Source organism: Trachurus trachurus (assembly GCF_905171665.1).
Source record: "Trachurus trachurus genome assembly, chromosome: 13".
In the NCBI taxonomy this organism is placed as follows: domain Eukaryota; kingdom Metazoa; phylum Chordata; class Actinopteri; order Carangiformes; family Carangidae; genus Trachurus; species Trachurus trachurus.
The window spans coordinates 32,276,198-32,294,539 of NC_139892.1; the positions used below are offsets into that span (position 1 = coordinate 32,276,198).

At 42.8% G+C, this 18,342-nt stretch overlaps 1 protein-coding gene across 4 annotated transcripts in view; it reads right to left on the reverse strand.

Annotated features, from left to right (window-relative positions):
* Positions 1 to 4,924: 4,924 nt before the first annotated feature.
* The window catches only part of cux1b (cut-like homeobox 1b), a 62,389-nt gene continuing 48,971 nt past the window's right edge, over positions 4,925 to 18,342 (reverse strand). Inside the window, exons 15-22 of one of the 4 annotated variants that reach the window (XM_083985215.1) lie at positions 8,478 to 8,681; positions 7,397 to 7,509; positions 7,148 to 7,264; positions 6,935 to 7,018; positions 6,766 to 6,822; positions 6,308 to 6,388; positions 6,155 to 6,219; positions 4,925 to 6,028 (exon numbers count right to left, since the gene is read on the reverse strand). In XM_083985215.1, the coding sequence (XP_083841341.1) occupies positions 5,980 to 6,028; positions 6,155 to 6,219; positions 6,308 to 6,388; positions 6,766 to 6,822; positions 6,935 to 7,018; positions 7,148 to 7,264; positions 7,397 to 7,509; positions 8,478 to 8,681 (770 nt within the window). In that variant the 3' untranslated portion in view covers positions 4,925 to 5,979. Of the gene's footprint in view, positions 6,029 to 6,154; positions 6,220 to 6,307; positions 6,389 to 6,765; positions 6,823 to 6,934; positions 7,019 to 7,147; positions 7,265 to 7,396; positions 7,510 to 8,477; positions 8,682 to 8,732; positions 15,035 to 15,412; positions 15,678 to 17,142; positions 17,332 to 17,513; positions 17,802 to 18,342 lie in introns of those variants that run through there. The other 3 variants (XM_083985214.1, XM_083985213.1, XM_083985212.1) reach the window with 3 other exon arrangements.

Genomic DNA, 18,342 nt, shown 5'->3' on the forward strand with positions numbered 1-18,342 from the left:
GGTTGGTAATATTTGGACACATGATCTCTCTCTCTCATAAAATGCTACAAATTACTGGACTAGGAAAATATGTGTTCATGTATGTGATTGGCCAACGCAGCACCTTGGTAGGCAACATCGTCTTGCAGCAGAAGAGTGTGGTTGAACATGTGCATCAGCAGCAGCCAAAGTGACTCGATGTTTTATTAAACAAAGGGCTTGAATGCAGCCTAATCAATGCCAACTACAACTACACATCAGGAAAACTTTGCTTTTGTGTCTCTTGCAATGTATGGAAGTTAATTCTAAATCACCAAGTGACGCTTAACACATTTCTGGCTCAAAAGCATATATTTAAAGGGTTTAAATGCAGTAATTCATACTGATAAATATTTGATTTGGGGGGAAAAAAATCCCCCTCTTTTGTCTTTTTAGCTCGAGCGACTTCACCTCTCTAATGGTCTGTTTGACCACTTGTTCCCTGGAAAGAGGTTTCAAGTTAACGGGTTCTTCTCTGGCCCATGTCCCATCTCTCTACCAAGTTTGGTGCAAATCAGTTCAGTACTTTCTGTGTATTACACCAACAAACAGACACCTCCAACACTTACAGCTTCAGACTTGACAGCTTGGAGGGCTTTTTCAATCAGTTGAATGTGATGTATAAGGCATTATCAAATGATTGATCAACTATTGATATTTTAAAGCCTTTAAAACGCTTATTGATAGAAAGTTACCAAGTTACAAACAGTTATTAAAAACAGTAATATTTACCTAGAAAGCAAGTAGTAACACGTTTGTGTTTGCAGTTAATCTAAGGTCATTTGATTGAAAACCATTTGTTGTGTGCATAAGTTACCAACTATTGTCCTTGGATGGTTCCCAAACCTTTGCACATGCCACATTTATGATTTGAAACAAGGTTTGTTTTTGATGTTTCATCCTGTGCAAATAATATGTAATTTGATTTAGTGCATAAAATATCCAATTCAAATAATGAGCAATTCGCACACAAGCCGTGGTTACAGTGTCTGGGTCAAGGGACAGTTGCATGTATAATATTACATATTACTACATAGACATTCCCACTATTCGAATGTGAATGATATGGGTTTGGAAAACGTTCTTCTATTGGACAAACACAAGTCTTTTCTTCCCTGTATGCTGGGGCACTGACTGCTAACAGATCTCATCACACTGTGTCAGAGGTGCCAGTCTGCAGCTGAGTCACACCAACTTTCACTTGCAACTTTCACAGAGGTGTCAGGAAATATGCATCACTGATGCTCAGACAACCCGTCGGTGAAGAGTTTTGTTTCTGTGCGTGCTTTTCGTGTCGCCCTGTACCTGAGGTTACGTCTCTCTCCCTGAGCAGGCGGGAGATGATGCATGGTGTGTGCAGTAATGTCATCCATGCGACTCTGGAGCTCGGCCCAAGATAGCACAGTAAACTGCACCATCAGTGACACCGTAAACAACACAAGGAAACAACAGCAGGAAAGAAAACACGTCACAGGAGAGCCTCCGCCAATGAACTTACATGGTGCATCAGGAAACACACTGGACAGAGATGGAAAGGCAGGTATTAGTACTGCTCATGTTGTGTCACTATACTCCTTTCAGAGACATTCATTTAACAGCTTAAAGCCACTTTCCAAATGAAGATTAATATGAACATAGATGAATCACCCAAAGTTAAATATTATGCATCAATATTAACCATCTATGTAATCTCTCTTTTGATGGGAGCACTGGTAGTTGGGGTCATGTCATTGCTGGATAAGGCAGTGCCCCCATTTGATAAAGGTAATAAAGCATTGTATTTCATTAAACATATGGATATTTCTTGTTTGAGATAATATTGACCATGCATGAACAAATATACTGTATGTTCCTTTGCTAAAAAGTTATTTAGAGGCAAATAAATGGCCATTTTGGGGCAGTTCACTTTGTCAGTCAGACTGAAGGTCAACCCCAGCCACAAACATGTGGCATGTTTTATTGATCCAGAATTTATATGTTGTTTATAAGGAATAAGGGAAATCTTAACCATGGTTTATTGAGCTGATAAAGAAGGTCTGGGGTCTCCAGGAGCCCATAGAGAATATCACAGTTAGTCCAGTTAAAACTGAGGCTGTGAATTTTACAATTTGAATATGTTCATTTTGTGTTTTTTTCCTTCTTTTTTATGACCGTCGATAAAGATGATCGAAATCCAGCTGTCACTCCCAATCATCTTCCCCGGATGAGGTGAGAGGGGGGCAGAGCGGGCAGCAGACCTACTGTAGGAGAGGTAGGGGGCGCGGGGGTCATAACAGACACTCCACATCCGGACTGGCTGATCCAGGGTCACGTGGCCGAGTGATTCAGCCAGACGATGTCAGAGCAAATCAGAGCGCAGTGGGAGCATTCAGCATGGAGCCACCTGACAGAGGAGGACTGTTTCCATGGTAACGCTCCTAGGGGGGTGGGGTGGGTGGGGGGAGGTGATGAAAGGGGGTGGGGTAGGGGAGGGGAGGGGAGGGGGGGGTTAGACCAAATGCATGCAGAGCCAGAAGAAAGATAGAGAGGGGCAGGGAATTATGGGAGGCCAAAGTGTTAGTGAATGGTTTATCCAAAATAAAAATGAATGACACCACCTCCCAAACACACACACACACACACACACACACACACACACACACACACACACACACACACACAGGGAGAGAGGAGAGACTCCCACGCACTCTTTGTATCCATGCAACAGTCCTCCAGTTTACGGCCTGAGCTACTTAGCAACACAAAGGAGAAAAATACTGAATGGTGTGTGTTAGTTCAGTGAAAGCACTGAATGAGATTTTCACAGCCACAGAGAAATGAATGAGGAGGAAGCTGCTGAATGGGAGCGATGTCTGGGAGGAGAAGAAAAATAGAAAACCTTACTTGCCGAACTAAAGCAGGATTCATAATAATGATCAGTCCTCTCTCACCACCACTGATCTGAAAACCACTGGAACCATCTACACTTATCAGCATGAAAAAGAGGTTTTTGCAGATTTTTTTTATCACTATAATAGTGCTCACGGAAGTCTGCTCTTTTTTTTTTTAAATGCACATTCATACTGTGAATTTCCAATAACTGAGGTTAACAGGTGGTTTTAGGCTTTTCTTACTCACTAAACAGCACCTGTCCACCTGTCACAGTGGATCATATCACTCACAGGCCCATATTGTTTATGGAATATCAAAGCCAAATATAAAGTTGCTGATGTAGACATTTGTTTGTATTGATTTCATCAACTTAGTTTTAGATGAGCACAAAATCTACTGGAATCCACCTTGAAAACATGAAAAAGCTGCACAATTAAATAATAACATGTAAAATGTGTAAACGTTGAAATGTCTCATGTACTTAAAAAGCTCTAAATGCCCAAAATATTATAGAAAAAACAACCTTTGCATCCTAAGGTGAAGCAACTTGTTCCTGCTCGGGGAACATACCTTTGTAATGGTGTGACATTCACATGGATGCCCCAGTATGAATGTTAAAAAGACACTGGAATATGTATGGGACGGTTTGAGTTCAGAAACAAAAGCCAGCAGGGAAAACAGATACGGTGATGCAAGCAGGCAGAGACAAGGGAGATGACAGTCAGAGGAATCAGCTAAATAATTCATGTTCATAATAAAACATAACTTTACCGCCCTCTACTGAACCCAAGATGGAAATGAAAAATTCAGACTATGAAAGAAAGATGAAATAACTTTTCCTCTTTCTCCGCTTCACTCACCGTACGACCAGCCTCCTTCACCGCAGGGTGACTTTTGCTCCCAGAAACTGTCTCAAAATAAACATGACGGAACTAAAAAAATAAAATAAAACGCTGACCCATCAGTGTGCTGTCATTAAAGAAAGCTCTCGGGCCAAGGATCAATCCTGGTGAAATGACCCGTCCAGTGCAGTAAAAATAACATCAGGCCATTAGGCTTACTTAAGACCTTTGTTATTCCACAGATGGAGGTTGTTAATATTTATGGAACTGTTGACGGGCAGCTGGAGAAGCTGAGGCCAAGGACATGACGGAGAGAGAGAGAGACGAAGGCTGAGGGTGAAGTAGAAAGGTGTGTGAGATCCAAGGTGGAGGTTAAAGCTGAATGGTGCTCTGGGTGAACAGAAGGAGGTAATTGTGCTGAGATAGCTCAGGGTCTGTTTTGACCGATAAGCAAAAAGGGGCTTAAGATAGGAGGACGCACATGTGTCTGTCTGGTTGTATTTAATGGCTGTGAACCGAGGTGCTCTTTAAGAAGAGGCCTTTCATGAATAATGCAGTCTAATTCAGTCATACTCATAGATGCAGGCAGCTCTCAGTGGGGCCGCTCAGGCCCGAATCACTGATCAGCACATTCATTCCCTGTGTGTGTGTGTGTGCGTTTCTTACGTCACTTCCACCTCCTCCTTTAGGGTCAGCTGTTAAAGAGACCCAGGAGTGCTGACCATCAGCCCACATTAGTCTCTCTTCCATCATGACTTATGTTAAAAAAAAATTTAAAAAACAGATCGTTGTAATGTCTGTTATTGTAGAAAAAAAAAAAAAAAATCCAATGCAAAGCCCAAAACAAACAGGGAATCAACTCTGGCTCAATACTTCAGGACTCATCGTCCTGACTAGAGCTCTCAGCCCCAGACACACTCACTCTTACCGACAGACAACATAAACCTTTAAATGGGTTATGAATAAGTACCTACACACTGTCTGTATGTTTAAAAGGTGGAGAGCTGTAGTTTCCGGAAAACATAATGAAGTTGGAGTAAATATTGCATTTAATGGGAACTATTTTTAGCTGCAACAGATAACACATGTCATTAGGATGATTTTATTCATGTTTTGACAGCAAGAAAAAAACACATGTATGAATATTCATCAAGTCTCATCTCAGAATGACATGACCTTGCTGCAGTGTGCAAACCTATTCTGTTTAATGTCTGTCATTCCCAAATCTTAAACTGATCATACATCTCTCCACACACTCTTAAATTAAAATGATTTGAGGAATTTCTTTTTACTGCATAGTCTTTATTTGGAATATATCTGTAATATCAGTCAGAATGAAGGAGTAAGCAGGTAAACATGCACAGTAATTTGTCTTAGAGGAAAATATTAGTATAGAGTCAGTAACCACTGGTGTATTGCTTCTGTGACCCTCATCTGAGGAGCAGTTCGTCTTTAAGAGTCGTTACCAGTAACAAGTTGATTTATCCACAAATATTTAAAGTAATTTAAACTGCACTTATCAATTAATGAATCATTTTAGTCACTTATCCCAAAAGGAATGAAAAACAATCCTATTAACCTAACTACTAAATGTATTGTTCCACCACCAAAACCTCTTCAAATAATCACCTTTCTCAATAATCTGCACTATAAAGTTGACAACCTAACATAATCTTAAAATGTTAAATATATTACCATTAATTTGATCAACCATCGACCTTGGACCTGTGTTTTCTGATGTTATAGTTTTTACTGCTGAGTGTTGATCTGTCTCACGCAGTGATTTCGTTATAGCTACACAATGACAATAAAAGTCTTTATGGTCTATTTCTTCATTAATTCAATTCCCCATTTATTCTATATTCCAGTTAAACACCCACCAAACCCACACTGTGGTCCCTTTGCTATAGGAGGAACTAAATAATAACTTCATTAAATCTGTGCAACAACAGCCCCAACAACAACAGCTACTTATGATTGGCTTCCACCAAAATGTTAATCTAAGAAAGAAAAAGGAAATGAAAAGAGAAGAGAAGGAATCTGTTTTGGGTTCGATCAACCCTTTGATTTACCGTTTACAGCCCTAAACTGCCCCCTAGTGGTGATGGTAGCTACTGCAAGAACAACAGCGACGCTCTCATTTGCATGAGCACATTTAGGTTACATTTTATATGCAGGACATGCAGGTTGCTGAATGTCGGGAGCGGCTCCGTCTCACAGGGACGAGGCGATGTTACAGCGGGGCGGCTTAGAGGTTTTGGTCGTTCTCATGGAAACGGTGGAGGTGGTCAGAATACCTTGGAGGCACAGAGAAACGGAGAATATTCAGGATAGGAATTTGTAAGGATTAAACAGATTAAAAAAGGGTCATGTACAGTTCATAGTATGTGGTGTGGAGATGTAAAGCCAAATGTAACGCTCACTTTTTAGCGCAGAAAGCTGAGCAGTCTCTGCCGATGCTCTCGCTCCAAGCCGTCTTGTACAACACCTGCAAAAGCACAGGTGACGACGGTTCAGTTCAGTTTCTTTAAAGCAGAACGAGTAGAGCTATTGAGATTTATACCAGGAGGCCGTACCAAGAAGACCAGGCAGTGCAGGAACAGGGTGTAGAAGAAAGCAATGGTCCTGGCCACCTTGTTGGAGAGGATCACACGTCCCTACAGACACACAAACGTAAAGATTAGGATGTAAGGATTCATCTGTATCACTCATACTTTACTTCAAAACTGCCTGGTAGACATTTCTTTATTTGCTTTTCTATGTAGGCCTATCTTTCCCAGTTTGTTCAAAGTTTTTAGATGTAACTCATTTACCTTTGTGTATTTTGTTTATTGTTTTGTACACACATAAAAAAAAATTAATTGTGAGACATTAATTGTAATATTGTATGTTCCCTGAAAGTAACTACTGTATTGTAATTGCTCTCACAAAATAAAAATAAAAAATAAATGTAAAGATTAGATGAGCAATAGTGCCAAACTCGTGAGGTGTGTATGTGTGTATGTGTGTGTGTGTGTGTGTATTTGAAGCCTACCAGGCTCAGAGTTGCCTTATCCCAGGGGCTGAGGCTCAGGTATCGGCGCTGACGCTCCTGTGAACACAGGGGAGTTAGCCTCCACAAAAACATGTCTTTTTTTTTTTTTTTAAACTAATGACACAGGGTGTAAAAATGTGTGTATATTCAGGGTGTGTTTCCCTTTCACCTTCTTGCTGAAGGAAGCAAAGGGATCCAGTCTCTCCTCGTACTGGGAGGAGTAGCGCATCACAGTGTCGTCACTACCTCCAGCCTACACGACGCAGCAGAGAAAACAGGGTTCAGATTCCACAAGACCAGCACGATAACAAAAACACACAGTCACGCACGGAGAACACAGTCATGCAGACACACACAGACACACAGAGGGGGGGGGACACACTTTGCTGGGGTAGCTCTGCAGGAATTTGATTTTCTCGTAGAGTTTGATGTTGTCTGCTCTCAGGCTGTCCAGTTCGTTCTGCAGCGCCTGCATGGTCTGCTGCATGGAGCGATTCTCCTGCAGGGGACAGAGGAAACAAATGGATGAGAAATTAGTTCTCCTAGAAAAAGAAAAGACACAGGAATAAGAATATACAGTGTGTGTGTGTGTGTGTGTGTGTGTGAGAGGGAAAGAGAGATCGTGACTCACAGCTTCCAGCTCTTGGTTGCGGGAGCGGAACCTCTCCCTTTGGCTGGAGATGATGGAGAGCAGAGAGTCCATCTGGCCCTGAGGAAGCTCCGGTTGGGGGGTCACGCCTGAACCTGAAGACCACACAGATAAAAACAACTTTGGTGCCATAATTCACTTTTCTCTGTTTACGTACGTATATGCATATTTGCTCACAGACAGTCGCTGTACGCTCGGCAATATTTTGAAAATGGCTCACTTTTATTAACAGTTTAAACTAGAATCTGTCTTGACTGGCACATGTTAAGGGAAAAAAACACTTTAATTCCTCTTATCAGGTTAGTTTGTTGTATTTAAACAGACAACTCCCCCTGCAGAGTCTCCGCTCAGCAGGTTTACCTCATTTCAATTAGAGAAGTCCTGCTGTCGACAAGTCAGACTTCACTATTTTCACTTTTATGCCCACGAGGAGTGACACAACATTCATGCGCTATCACCTCCACTAGAACAAAGACTGAGAGAGTCTGATTCAAAGAGTTTGTTTAATAGTACTGATGCTGTTGTTAGAGTCTCATCTTTCAACACAGAGGAAGTTTTATGGAAGATGTGACTAAAATGGAAAACAAAAACAAGATGTTGATCCTGCATATTTAAATAGCCTAAACTACATAAATTATTTGTCTGCCTTCTTTCATAATGTTTTATATTCAGTAGCACAGGAACATAATGCTTATGAGTGGACTATAAAAATGACAGAATTTACTGTTAAAGGCCCCAAAAACCTATTTTCTCATTTAGCTTCTTCCGAAGAGTGATGGTTTTAATATATTTTTGATTAGGTCGCAACATGCAAGCAAAGTGAGCACGGCTTAATTGGAAAAAATGGATGTTACACAAGTATAGGAAATAATTTAAAATATTTATCAAAATAGAAATAAATAACTTGATTTAGCAGTTTTTTTTAAAGGTCATGTGAACCGGTTGAGAAACCTGGTTTCACAAATATGCACGTGCACAACAAAAGACAGACAGAGGAGGCATAAAAAAACAAAAACAGCCTCGAGGTTCCTGAACTTTCGACTACTTTAGTCCAGGTACATACCAGCAAACATAGCAGTGGCCTCTTTGATGGGCTCTGGGATGTTCTCCATGTTGGTGACCTCCGACCCGTCTGCGTCGGGGCGTGGCAGGGAGGACATGGCCTGGATGGTGCTCAGGTCGTGCTCCAGCTTCAGGATCAGCTCCTTCTGCTCGGCGCTGGTCCGCACCGCGGAGGAGAACTCCACCTGCAGCTCTGCGTAACGACCTGTCGAGGGCAGAGAGGAAACATGAAGGTAACCTGCACATCGTTTTTCATACGGACATGTTGCTTATCTTTGGATTTTACTTGTATTTCCCACAATAACTCACCTGCAGCAGCTGTAAATGGCAGAAGTAATCCAATATCCACATCAGTGAAAAACCCCAGTGGGATCTTTTCTGTCCCACAATCCTACTCTACTTATATCCTACGACTCTGTTTCTCTGAGAATACTTATTCCACAGTTCAACAACATTCAACATTCAACATTTCCATCAAGAGTTTTGGCAAAGAAAAAAAAACTACCACAGCACACTTTTAGTATTTGTATAAAAGAGATTTACTTCAATTATCACACCTAGGGTGCATGTGAATAATAATGATGATGAATCAAATGTCAATCATAACAAATACATTGTGAACGTTTCATACAGTGATATTGCTTTTCAATGTTGTAGAAGGGACTGTTTTACAGTGCTGAGAACAAACAACATGATACGTTTAGTAAATAGAAAGATAAAGAAACAATGATACATGAGGAAAAACGAAAGGGAGGGAGACCCCGAAGGACAAAAAAGCATCTCAGGAGTGACAGAAGTGCTAGGGAAACGACTTTCAAAAAAACATCTTTACCATCCCTTTACAGTCATGCAGCCTTTTGTACTACAACACACACGTACGCGCACACACACACTCACAAAATAAGCAGTGGGAGAAGTTATGAGAATTATTACTTCCACATTGTTGATGACAGGTTGGACAAAAAATCATCTAAAAACACTCTGAACTTGCTAAAGCCTCAACAAGCATCTTAAAGCTTTCCAAAAGTGGGTGGGTGGGGGGTAAGGGAGATGGGGTGGATGGGGGGGCTGGGGTTTGAAGATCTCCCCAGGTCATTTGGTTGTCAAGACTACACTGTGGTTTTAAGCTATAGGTGAATCGAAGCGACAACACTAGGTAGCAACATAGAGAAAACTGTCAGCAACCTTTCAACAGAGGTGGATAACTATTTCACTATTTGGCTTTTTGCTTCCTCTTTTAAGTCTTGTGAGTGTTCACTGAAATGGTTATTGGTCCAGAGTCGACCTCTGGGCGTTGAAATTGTACAGTTGAGCATGAAATAACTGAGAGGATAAAGAGGAAAATGGTTTACAACTTAAAAACGCGCTGGAACCAATGAGAGGTGAGCGCAAAAAACCACAAAAAAACACGTGAGTAAAGTGGAGAGGGGGGTTAAAAGGATGAGTGTATTGTGCTGTATTATGTGTGTATGTATTACTGAGTGTGCTATGCATACAGCACCACTGATTCGGAAAGTGTTTCCTTACAAAACCCACTTCATAAGATATATTCTAAAAGTATTACAAAAAACATCTGAGGTTTTTTTTCTTTTCTTTCATTTTTTTTTCCTGAATATGGTGACCAGTGCTGCTGTTCGGGCTTCCATTACAACTAATATGTCAAATGAATAACCACTACTTCAACAGATCATACAGTAAAGCTTTACGACTTCAGAAAACATGATATGATATACAGCATCTGTTACACCTTTACAATGTTATTCAACAGTGTATAGAATCATCTGATTTAAATTTGTAGAAAAATATCTGTGGATCATGGAAAAGTCCTGAATCGTCCCTTCTCTCCTCCTGCCTTCAAAACAAAAGCATACTGTGACAATAGTGAATCAATAGCTACTTGATCGACTGTATTTACATGTCTCTTTTCCAAATAACCATTAGAATTGGCACACGTCATTTATCAATACCTGTAGTGCCGTTATTAATGTCACAGCAAACCTGACACAAACAGAAAAATACAAAATGCCCTATGAATAAATTCAGTGTTATTACAGTGTACGCTGTTTCTGCATGCTTCCTCCTTCATTCAATGCTCTGGCCTTTCGCTGCTAGTCTTGTTATGTACAACGTAAGAAATGCATTGTGGGAAAACAACTGTCTGAAATAAGACCCGGACCGAAACGCGCCTGCAGGTCAGTCATCATGAGAATGCACGAGTTTGTCTTCTCTCTCTCTCTCTCTCTCTATTTTTTATTTATTTTTTACCGTTTCACTGCACTCCAGCAATTATATACAACCCTGTCCAGAGAGCTGAGCAAAGTTTGACTTTTAAGTACCACTACGAAGTGTATGAGAAATAAAGTTGGATCAAAGACGTCGGACAGATTATGAACAAAATCGGGTGATATCTGAAGTCTACATCTAATGACATCACTAGTTTGGTGCCCTGCTTGGCAGTTAAAGGCACAAATCTGATGATCTCACATGGTTGAGGTGAGTTGATGGATCTGGCTATAAAATGGCTAATGGGTTAAGTGCTTATACTTTACAGTAGCTATTCATCACCATAAAACATACTGTGGTTGTTCAGTCCAAGCAGTCCGACAGAAGGCAGTAGGCCTTCGGTATTCTGCAGAAGACAGATGTTTCACATCAGTCGTCCACAGGAAGGGCCAATGTTTGAGGAATTTTACAATAATTAGATGCATTAGAAAATCCAATTTTAACTAATGCGTCTAAGTGCAGTGCAATGAGGTTATCAGTATCTTTTGACAGGCTGCCAATACGTCTGGATGTAGATTCAAGGAAAAAGGGGGAGGCTTGAGGATGGACTGAGGAGATTTTGGATAGAAACCCAAACAGGTATTTACTCATAATATCTACATCTGTACAGGACAATGTCTCTCTGTCACTCAGTCTTGTGTAGTTTCTAACGAGGGGCTGCTGTCGAAGAATGCAGTTCATGATGTAGAAAACAGGGGTACAGCTATCTCATGTTTTCGTTGTTTAGTGTTAGGGTGTGGATAGGAGTCTGTGCTTGGTTCACAACCACTTTTTAAAAAAAAGGCATACATTTCCCAGGATCCCCGGGACTGTACTTTTTGCTGTAGTGTTTACAGACCCTGTCCTAGGTTAAGTTTTCAAAAAAGATCCTAATAAGTGCTTTGTTACGGACTGCAATAGAAATTCTGCATAATCATAGGCTGGCTATCTCTGTTCAATCTGGCATAGCACACCTTCTAGCTGGTACACACTCTAATCTCAATTTGGCAGATATGACCTCTTTCAAGTTAACATGTGTTCTCAAGTTCAGGTAATTTCATTTGACCTATTTGACAAAGTGTATACATTTGGACCTGTTAATTATGTTAACATGATTAACGAGTGGGCGAATTCTATCTAAAAGAAAGCTGCATGCCCTGCCGAGCGTTAGTGTTTGGCTTGCCCAAGAAACAGCCAAAAAAACAAAACAAAACAAAAAAAACAAAAAACATTATTGGAGAATAGAAAACAGGAAAAGAGATATGCTATCATATATTCACTGATCTTGATATGTCCTTTGATTCTCTAGCTAGCAATTTTAAGAGCATAACTGTTGTGGTAAAAGCTTTATGCTTGCGGGAGCATGAACTGTAGCAAACACATTTTTTCAAAGCTATTGAAATGACACTAAACTTTAGGATTCATGAATATACAAACAAATGAGAACTAGTACATCTTTGTAAATATTAACCAATACTGCCGGCAGTCTATACGTCTAATAAAAATGTTACTTGCCCTCAGGAACAGTATAATCCCTTAAAAAATAGACAACTCAAATGATAAGACATTAAATGAAAAATACAGCACCTATAAATAAGCAGAATAAAAACCAAACTATAAATGCAAAATAGCAATAAAACCAAGCTACAGTAAATCATAGTATTACACTACTTTGTGAGAAGATTAATGTAATGGTAACGCATCAAACAGCTTAAAGAAGGGTGTCAGTTGTGCACTAGTAGTGTGTGCAAGTAGATACGAAATATGACCCCACTCATTGGAAACACTGAACACTCCTCAATCGCACGCACGAGTGCACACGCATGTATTGACAAGCATGCGTGTATGCACCCACGCTGACGCGCGCACACACACACGCACACACACACACACACACACACACACACAAAGGGGAGGCAGTGGGCTGACAGGCACTGAGGGCTTGTGTGGGACAGGGAGGAGGTGATATGCCTTATAATTTGTAGTGTATACAGTAGAATTCAATGCAAAAGACTTACATCCCTGGATACAGGAAAGACTGGAGGAGAGTGGTAACTACTCACACCAGGATTGGGGTGAATTCACTTTGACGGCGATCAACGGAAAGTACAGATTAATCAAACTCTGTACATTGCAATTCATTCGCTAGAACCCATTTCTTTCAGTCAAGATTTTCATTAATAATAATAATAATAATAATAATCTACTTTTTTTAAATTTAACTCTGAGTGAATTGACCTCGACCCTGACTTACATGCAGGCAAATACAAATGCACACGAGACGCACGGAACAAACACACGGTTGACGCACGCACGCACGCAAACACACACACGCACGCACACACGCACACTCTTCCTGATTTGGCCTATAAAAAGATGTGTGTTTGTGAACAGAGAAAATTGTCGGTGGTGCAGACACACACACACACCCAGCAGCTCCAGTGCCGGGCAAAAGCTGTGACGTGCACAACCTAAAAAAACAACAAGAGACACGTATAGTATCACCATGTCAGACAGCTACAGTACTACGTGAAATTCATCGTATCGTATTTCAACAATGCAACATTATTCCATTCTAATTTGTTTTTTTTTTCTTTTAAAAACAGTAACTTGTAATTCTCTTATTTTCTGTTCTTATTTTGTACTAATTAAAATGCTTCCTAAAATTCCCTATTTTGTACTCTTTAGAGTCAATAGACTGTGCAATCTCTTATTGGCAACCAAATTGCAATATCAAAAAAAGAGATCATCCTTCATCCTTAAAAGAAGGGTTTAAGGAGGCAAAAAGAGGGTTCCTTCCTTCCTTCCTCTTCAGATGAGTGCGTGTATTTGTGAGGAATTAGAGATCCTTCTGGCCATCACATGGCTGTCAGCAGGATAGGTTATGGGACACAACAGGTCAAAGTTCGTCTTTCTTACATCAGTAACCATGGCAGCTCAGCCGGCGGGCCTTCCACTACCCTCTTAAGAGTGTAGGAGTGAGATAAAAAAGAAAACATGCTGCCATTGAGAAGAGAACATACAAACACACACACACACACACACCGTTTTTCGATGTGTATACACTTACACACCCACACACACACACACACACACACACACACACACACAGGTGCACACTGACACAACCCCTAACATACAAACACGCACACACACGCAGTGAGTGAAAAAGGCAAAGGGTTTGTAACAGTCACTCTACAGTGTGAAAAATGAGGCGTCTCACTGAGTGAGGGGAGGTTTGTGGACACTTGGGAGGTGAGAAGAAGAGCGGAAAAAATCTCCTTTAAGAAAGTGAGAGTTCTTGTAAGAGAGTTCCTGTCTCTATCTATCATCTATCAGTGTCTATCACTGTGACAGCTGCTGTGTCAGGCCTTGCCTGTGTTACTGAGTCCAGGTTTCAACCCCAGCTGCGGGTCAGACCCCAGCTCAGGACTAACCAGTCTGGTGCACCAGTGGCTGGTGATAGGGGAGGTACAGCAGGGCCGGAGGCCAGCAGGACGGCTAAGTGCTTTTCTCAGTACAAAAACAAAACTCAATTTAAAAAAAAAGGAGAGACACTTAAGTTCTCTTATTTTGTTCTTCTAGGTATTCAGTAAATCTTCTTTTTCAGGGTTTTGCCAACCACTCTTTGTTTCTTTCCTCTTTTCGGAAAGCTTCTATGTAATAAAAATGGCTGCTGAGCTTGACTTTGGCTGTGTCCACTCTCCGACTGGAACAGAGCAGGAGGGGTCCAAGGTTAGAGGTCGTGAGGTTATGAAACGAGAGGGATGAAGGATGGTCAGGGGGAGCTAGAACTCCCACTCTGAGGGATCCTCTTTGCTGGCAGCCTTCTCCAGCCTGTGGATGATGTTATTGAGATTGGCTGCTTTCTTCTTGCGCAGATTGTTGTCCCTGGGGTTTCTGGCAGGGCCAGAGGCTGGGATGTTAGTACTAGAGGCATGGCTACTGGAGGACGCCTCTGTGAGGCTGAAGAGCCCTAGTCCACCCTGTCCACAGCTGGAGCCCGGCCCGGATAAGCCTGAAGTGGTGCAGTCTATCTGAGCAGGGGAGTTATTAGAGCCCCCTGCCTCAGAATCAGCCTCCATGTCGTGGTCTTTGCACGCTCCTCTGTGATCCTCCAGGCCCAGGCCCAGTCCCTGGCGTGTCTCCATTGTGCCCTCAGATTCTGTCCCGTCACAGCTGTCCCCCTCTCCTGATTTGGACCCACGGAGTGAAGGAGATCCCCCCTCACTGCCAGGCCCGACCCCTCCAGCTGCCTGGATCTCCTCTATGAAAAGCTCTCGCCGGATACGTGACCTATTAGAGACACATGGGTTTAGTCACACTGCTCAAACTATGAAATTATATTTGTCAAACACAGCACATACTTGGAACCACTTCTCATCATCTCAAATTATTGTTTATCTGCACTGATGTCCTTTAATATGGAACAGGGCAGAAATAACAGCCTCTGCTCATTGTGGTAATTTCTGAGACAATGTCCAAAATAATCTACAACATAAAAACACAAGATTTGTCATGCAGAGTGAAATACAGGAACCTTTCCAGGGAGTTCATTTTAATACAGAACATGTTCTGGTCTGCAAACCTTTAAATATTCCATGTGTGTGTAACAATGTAACAAAAGTGTATAACTGTCTGTATAGAAGTGGATCTCTCTTCCACGTGCTGTACCTGTAATTATGGAACCAGTTGATGACAGTACTGGTCTTCAGGTTGAGCTGGGAGGCCAGCTCCTCAATGGTTTTGGGGGAGGGATAAGGTTTCTGCTGGTAAGCCTTTTTCAGGGCCTCCTTCTCCTCGGGGCCCAACACCACCCTGGGCTTCTTCAGGTGTTGCTGCCCCGGGCTCTGGGAGCCCTGAATGTAATCTGTCCCCATCAAGGCCCCATCCACAGAATGGCTATCGCTCAAGGAGCTCAGTCGCCTCTTCATGTAGGCTGCAAGACAAGAGGGGGAAAAGTTTGGAAATGCTTTTATGAAATAAACAAAATGTGAAATTTGTCTGTGTTCATATGCAAAGAAAATTTGGCAAATAATATTTATGTTAAGTAGAGCTAGTGGCTTCAGTGTCAGTAGTTATATCAGTGCTAAGCAGCAGACAGCAAGAAGTAAACCTTTCAGACGTTTCATCCAGACTGTCTTTCTGATCAGGATTCTGTCACAATGGATGTTCCCTGTTTGACAAACGCGTCTGACCCGGAAACGATGTGTTACCTATTGTGCATTGTTAACGCCGTTTTAACAAAAATAACCCTGGTAACATCGGCGGCCACTAGGTGGTGCTGTCGCCTTAACTCAGGCATCCGAACAATGGAATTATCTCTTCCATTTTACAGCAAACAAGCAGCAGCACCGTTCACTCGGGGCACCAGCAGCTGAAAATGAACAGCTCATGGCAGCTTTGCATGAGGTTGACATTTTCTCAACCCCAATACACGCTGCAAGATATATTAGTGTTGCAGGAGAAAAAACCCCTCAGAGCAAGGTTAGGACCACTCTGAAAGTTGTGTGTTGCCTCACAGGCTTTGTACCACAAGGGTGAGAGGTCAAACTATGGTTACTCTAGACTAGGTCCATGTCTTTCCTCTGGGCTCCGCTGCCAGCCAGGTCTATTCCCCATCGCTATTTGGATGCATTACTTTGGGGTCAATAACCTAAAACGAAGCTGAATGGACACTAACCCCTCACATCCAACCCCCCCGCCCTGAACACGCTGGTGTAAGGTCAGTTTTGTTTTTTGCCCTTGTGTGTAGTTTGCGATATCAGGAGGGGTGGAAGTGATCCTGGGTGCCCGTGCCCACTGGCAGGTTCAAATACGCGTCTCGACGGAGAGAGAGGGAGCTTGAAGTGGGCAGCGAGGGGTCACTGGGAGGCAGCGGGGAGGGTGAGGCCTCTTGGCTGAGCCGATGCTTAAACGCTTTGTGCACACAGAAGGGGGATGAACGCGGGATGATGGAGTGATGGAGCGGGCTGCGGGTTAACAAATGGTAAAAATACGAGCTTATAGACACTGATGATCATTATGATGATAACGATGATGAAGAGGAATGCTGATGACTGTGAGTAAGCAGGCCCCCGGCGGTCCCCTAGCTGTCACATCTAATACAGTATGTGATGTCTGCCGTCCTGATTGGTACTGACATCACACCAAGATGACTGTGATCTGCACAACATGCTCTGCTGTCCTGCACAAAGGATACTGGGAGTGCAGATGTGCATGTAAAATTCAGAGGCTGCTGTTTGTCTTTTATTATGAACGCATTTATAAACTAAATGCATACCTGAGCAGATAACATGAGGGTTTTTTTTTGTTTTTTGTTTTTTGTGGTCAGGATTGTGTTCATTAGTTCTGATGGCATGCTGCACTGTCTAGGATGTGTGTCAACTTCCTCTACTGCACACCTTTTTTCTCCAGGCGTTTCATGTCCATGAGTTTCTCCACACTGTGTGGGTCCTGGAGCCAGAGTTGCATGCGGACAAAGGGCTCCCTGCCCTTCAGGCTGAGCTTGTGCCAGGGTTTGGGCCTGGCCAGCAGGTCTGAGACAGAACCCTGAGTCAGACCCAGGATAGTCTCCCCAAACAGACGTTGGCCTGGTTAGGAGAGAGAGGGAGAGGAGGGGGGGGCGGATTGGTCATTTCTGAGAACTGATTCAATGGCTGAATAATTCACCAATAAGGAAGCAAGGGGGGGAAGGGAAATATCTCATAACTTAAGTGCACAGACTGCAACAAATGCAGCGGGGAAGAGTAAATATGACCCCTGTGCTTCTTACCAAGGTTGTTATCAGTCAACACCTCCTTAACCTTCTTAGTGATGGCATAAGTATCGAGCTCAGGAGACATGGCGACCATCTCCTGGATGCTGAGACCCGAGTGGCCGGGCAGAGGCAGCGGGGTGCCGGGCTGAGACTCCCCACCTGAGGGATCCTCAGACAGAGGTTTGAGACCGGAGGACTGCGAGGCGAGCGGATCCCCGGCGAGGCCGTTGACAGACTCCTCAGCCGAGCTGAGGGGCGACTCGGGAGCGGGACTGCAGCTCGCTGATGTCTTGGGAGTACCCTCTGCTTGAGCAGAACAGACAGGGCGAGAAAGATCACAGGTTAGGAGACGTGTTACTGTGTAAGAAAACAGTTTCATCTCCTCTTCCTGCTGGGTTTGGGAGGGACTTCAGTCATATTACATCAACTAATTTAATTCCTGTTAAACAAACAGCAAAGGTGCTTAAGTTTTCAGTTTGAAGCTTTTTTGGCTTCCTCCTCCTATTCCTTCATCTCCCTGTCTCTGTCTGTGTAGTACTGCTGTGCAGCTCAGCAGGCTGGAAGAGAGCAGTCATGAGGAGCTGTCAGTGTACATTAGCTGCTGTTTACACCCCCAGAGAGAAAGAGAGAAAGAGAGACACGCACTCGCACGCACACACACACACACACACACACACGGAGCTGCCATCTGGCGCTGCAACACTAACTTGTCTATGACATGACAAACCAGCAGCTTGCTGGCTGACACTGCCACAGCACTGGGGATGGGGGGATGGTGGGAGGAGAGGAGAGGAGACGGAGGAGGAGGGGGGGAGGTGTGGGGGGTGAGGGGGGTTGGTGAGTG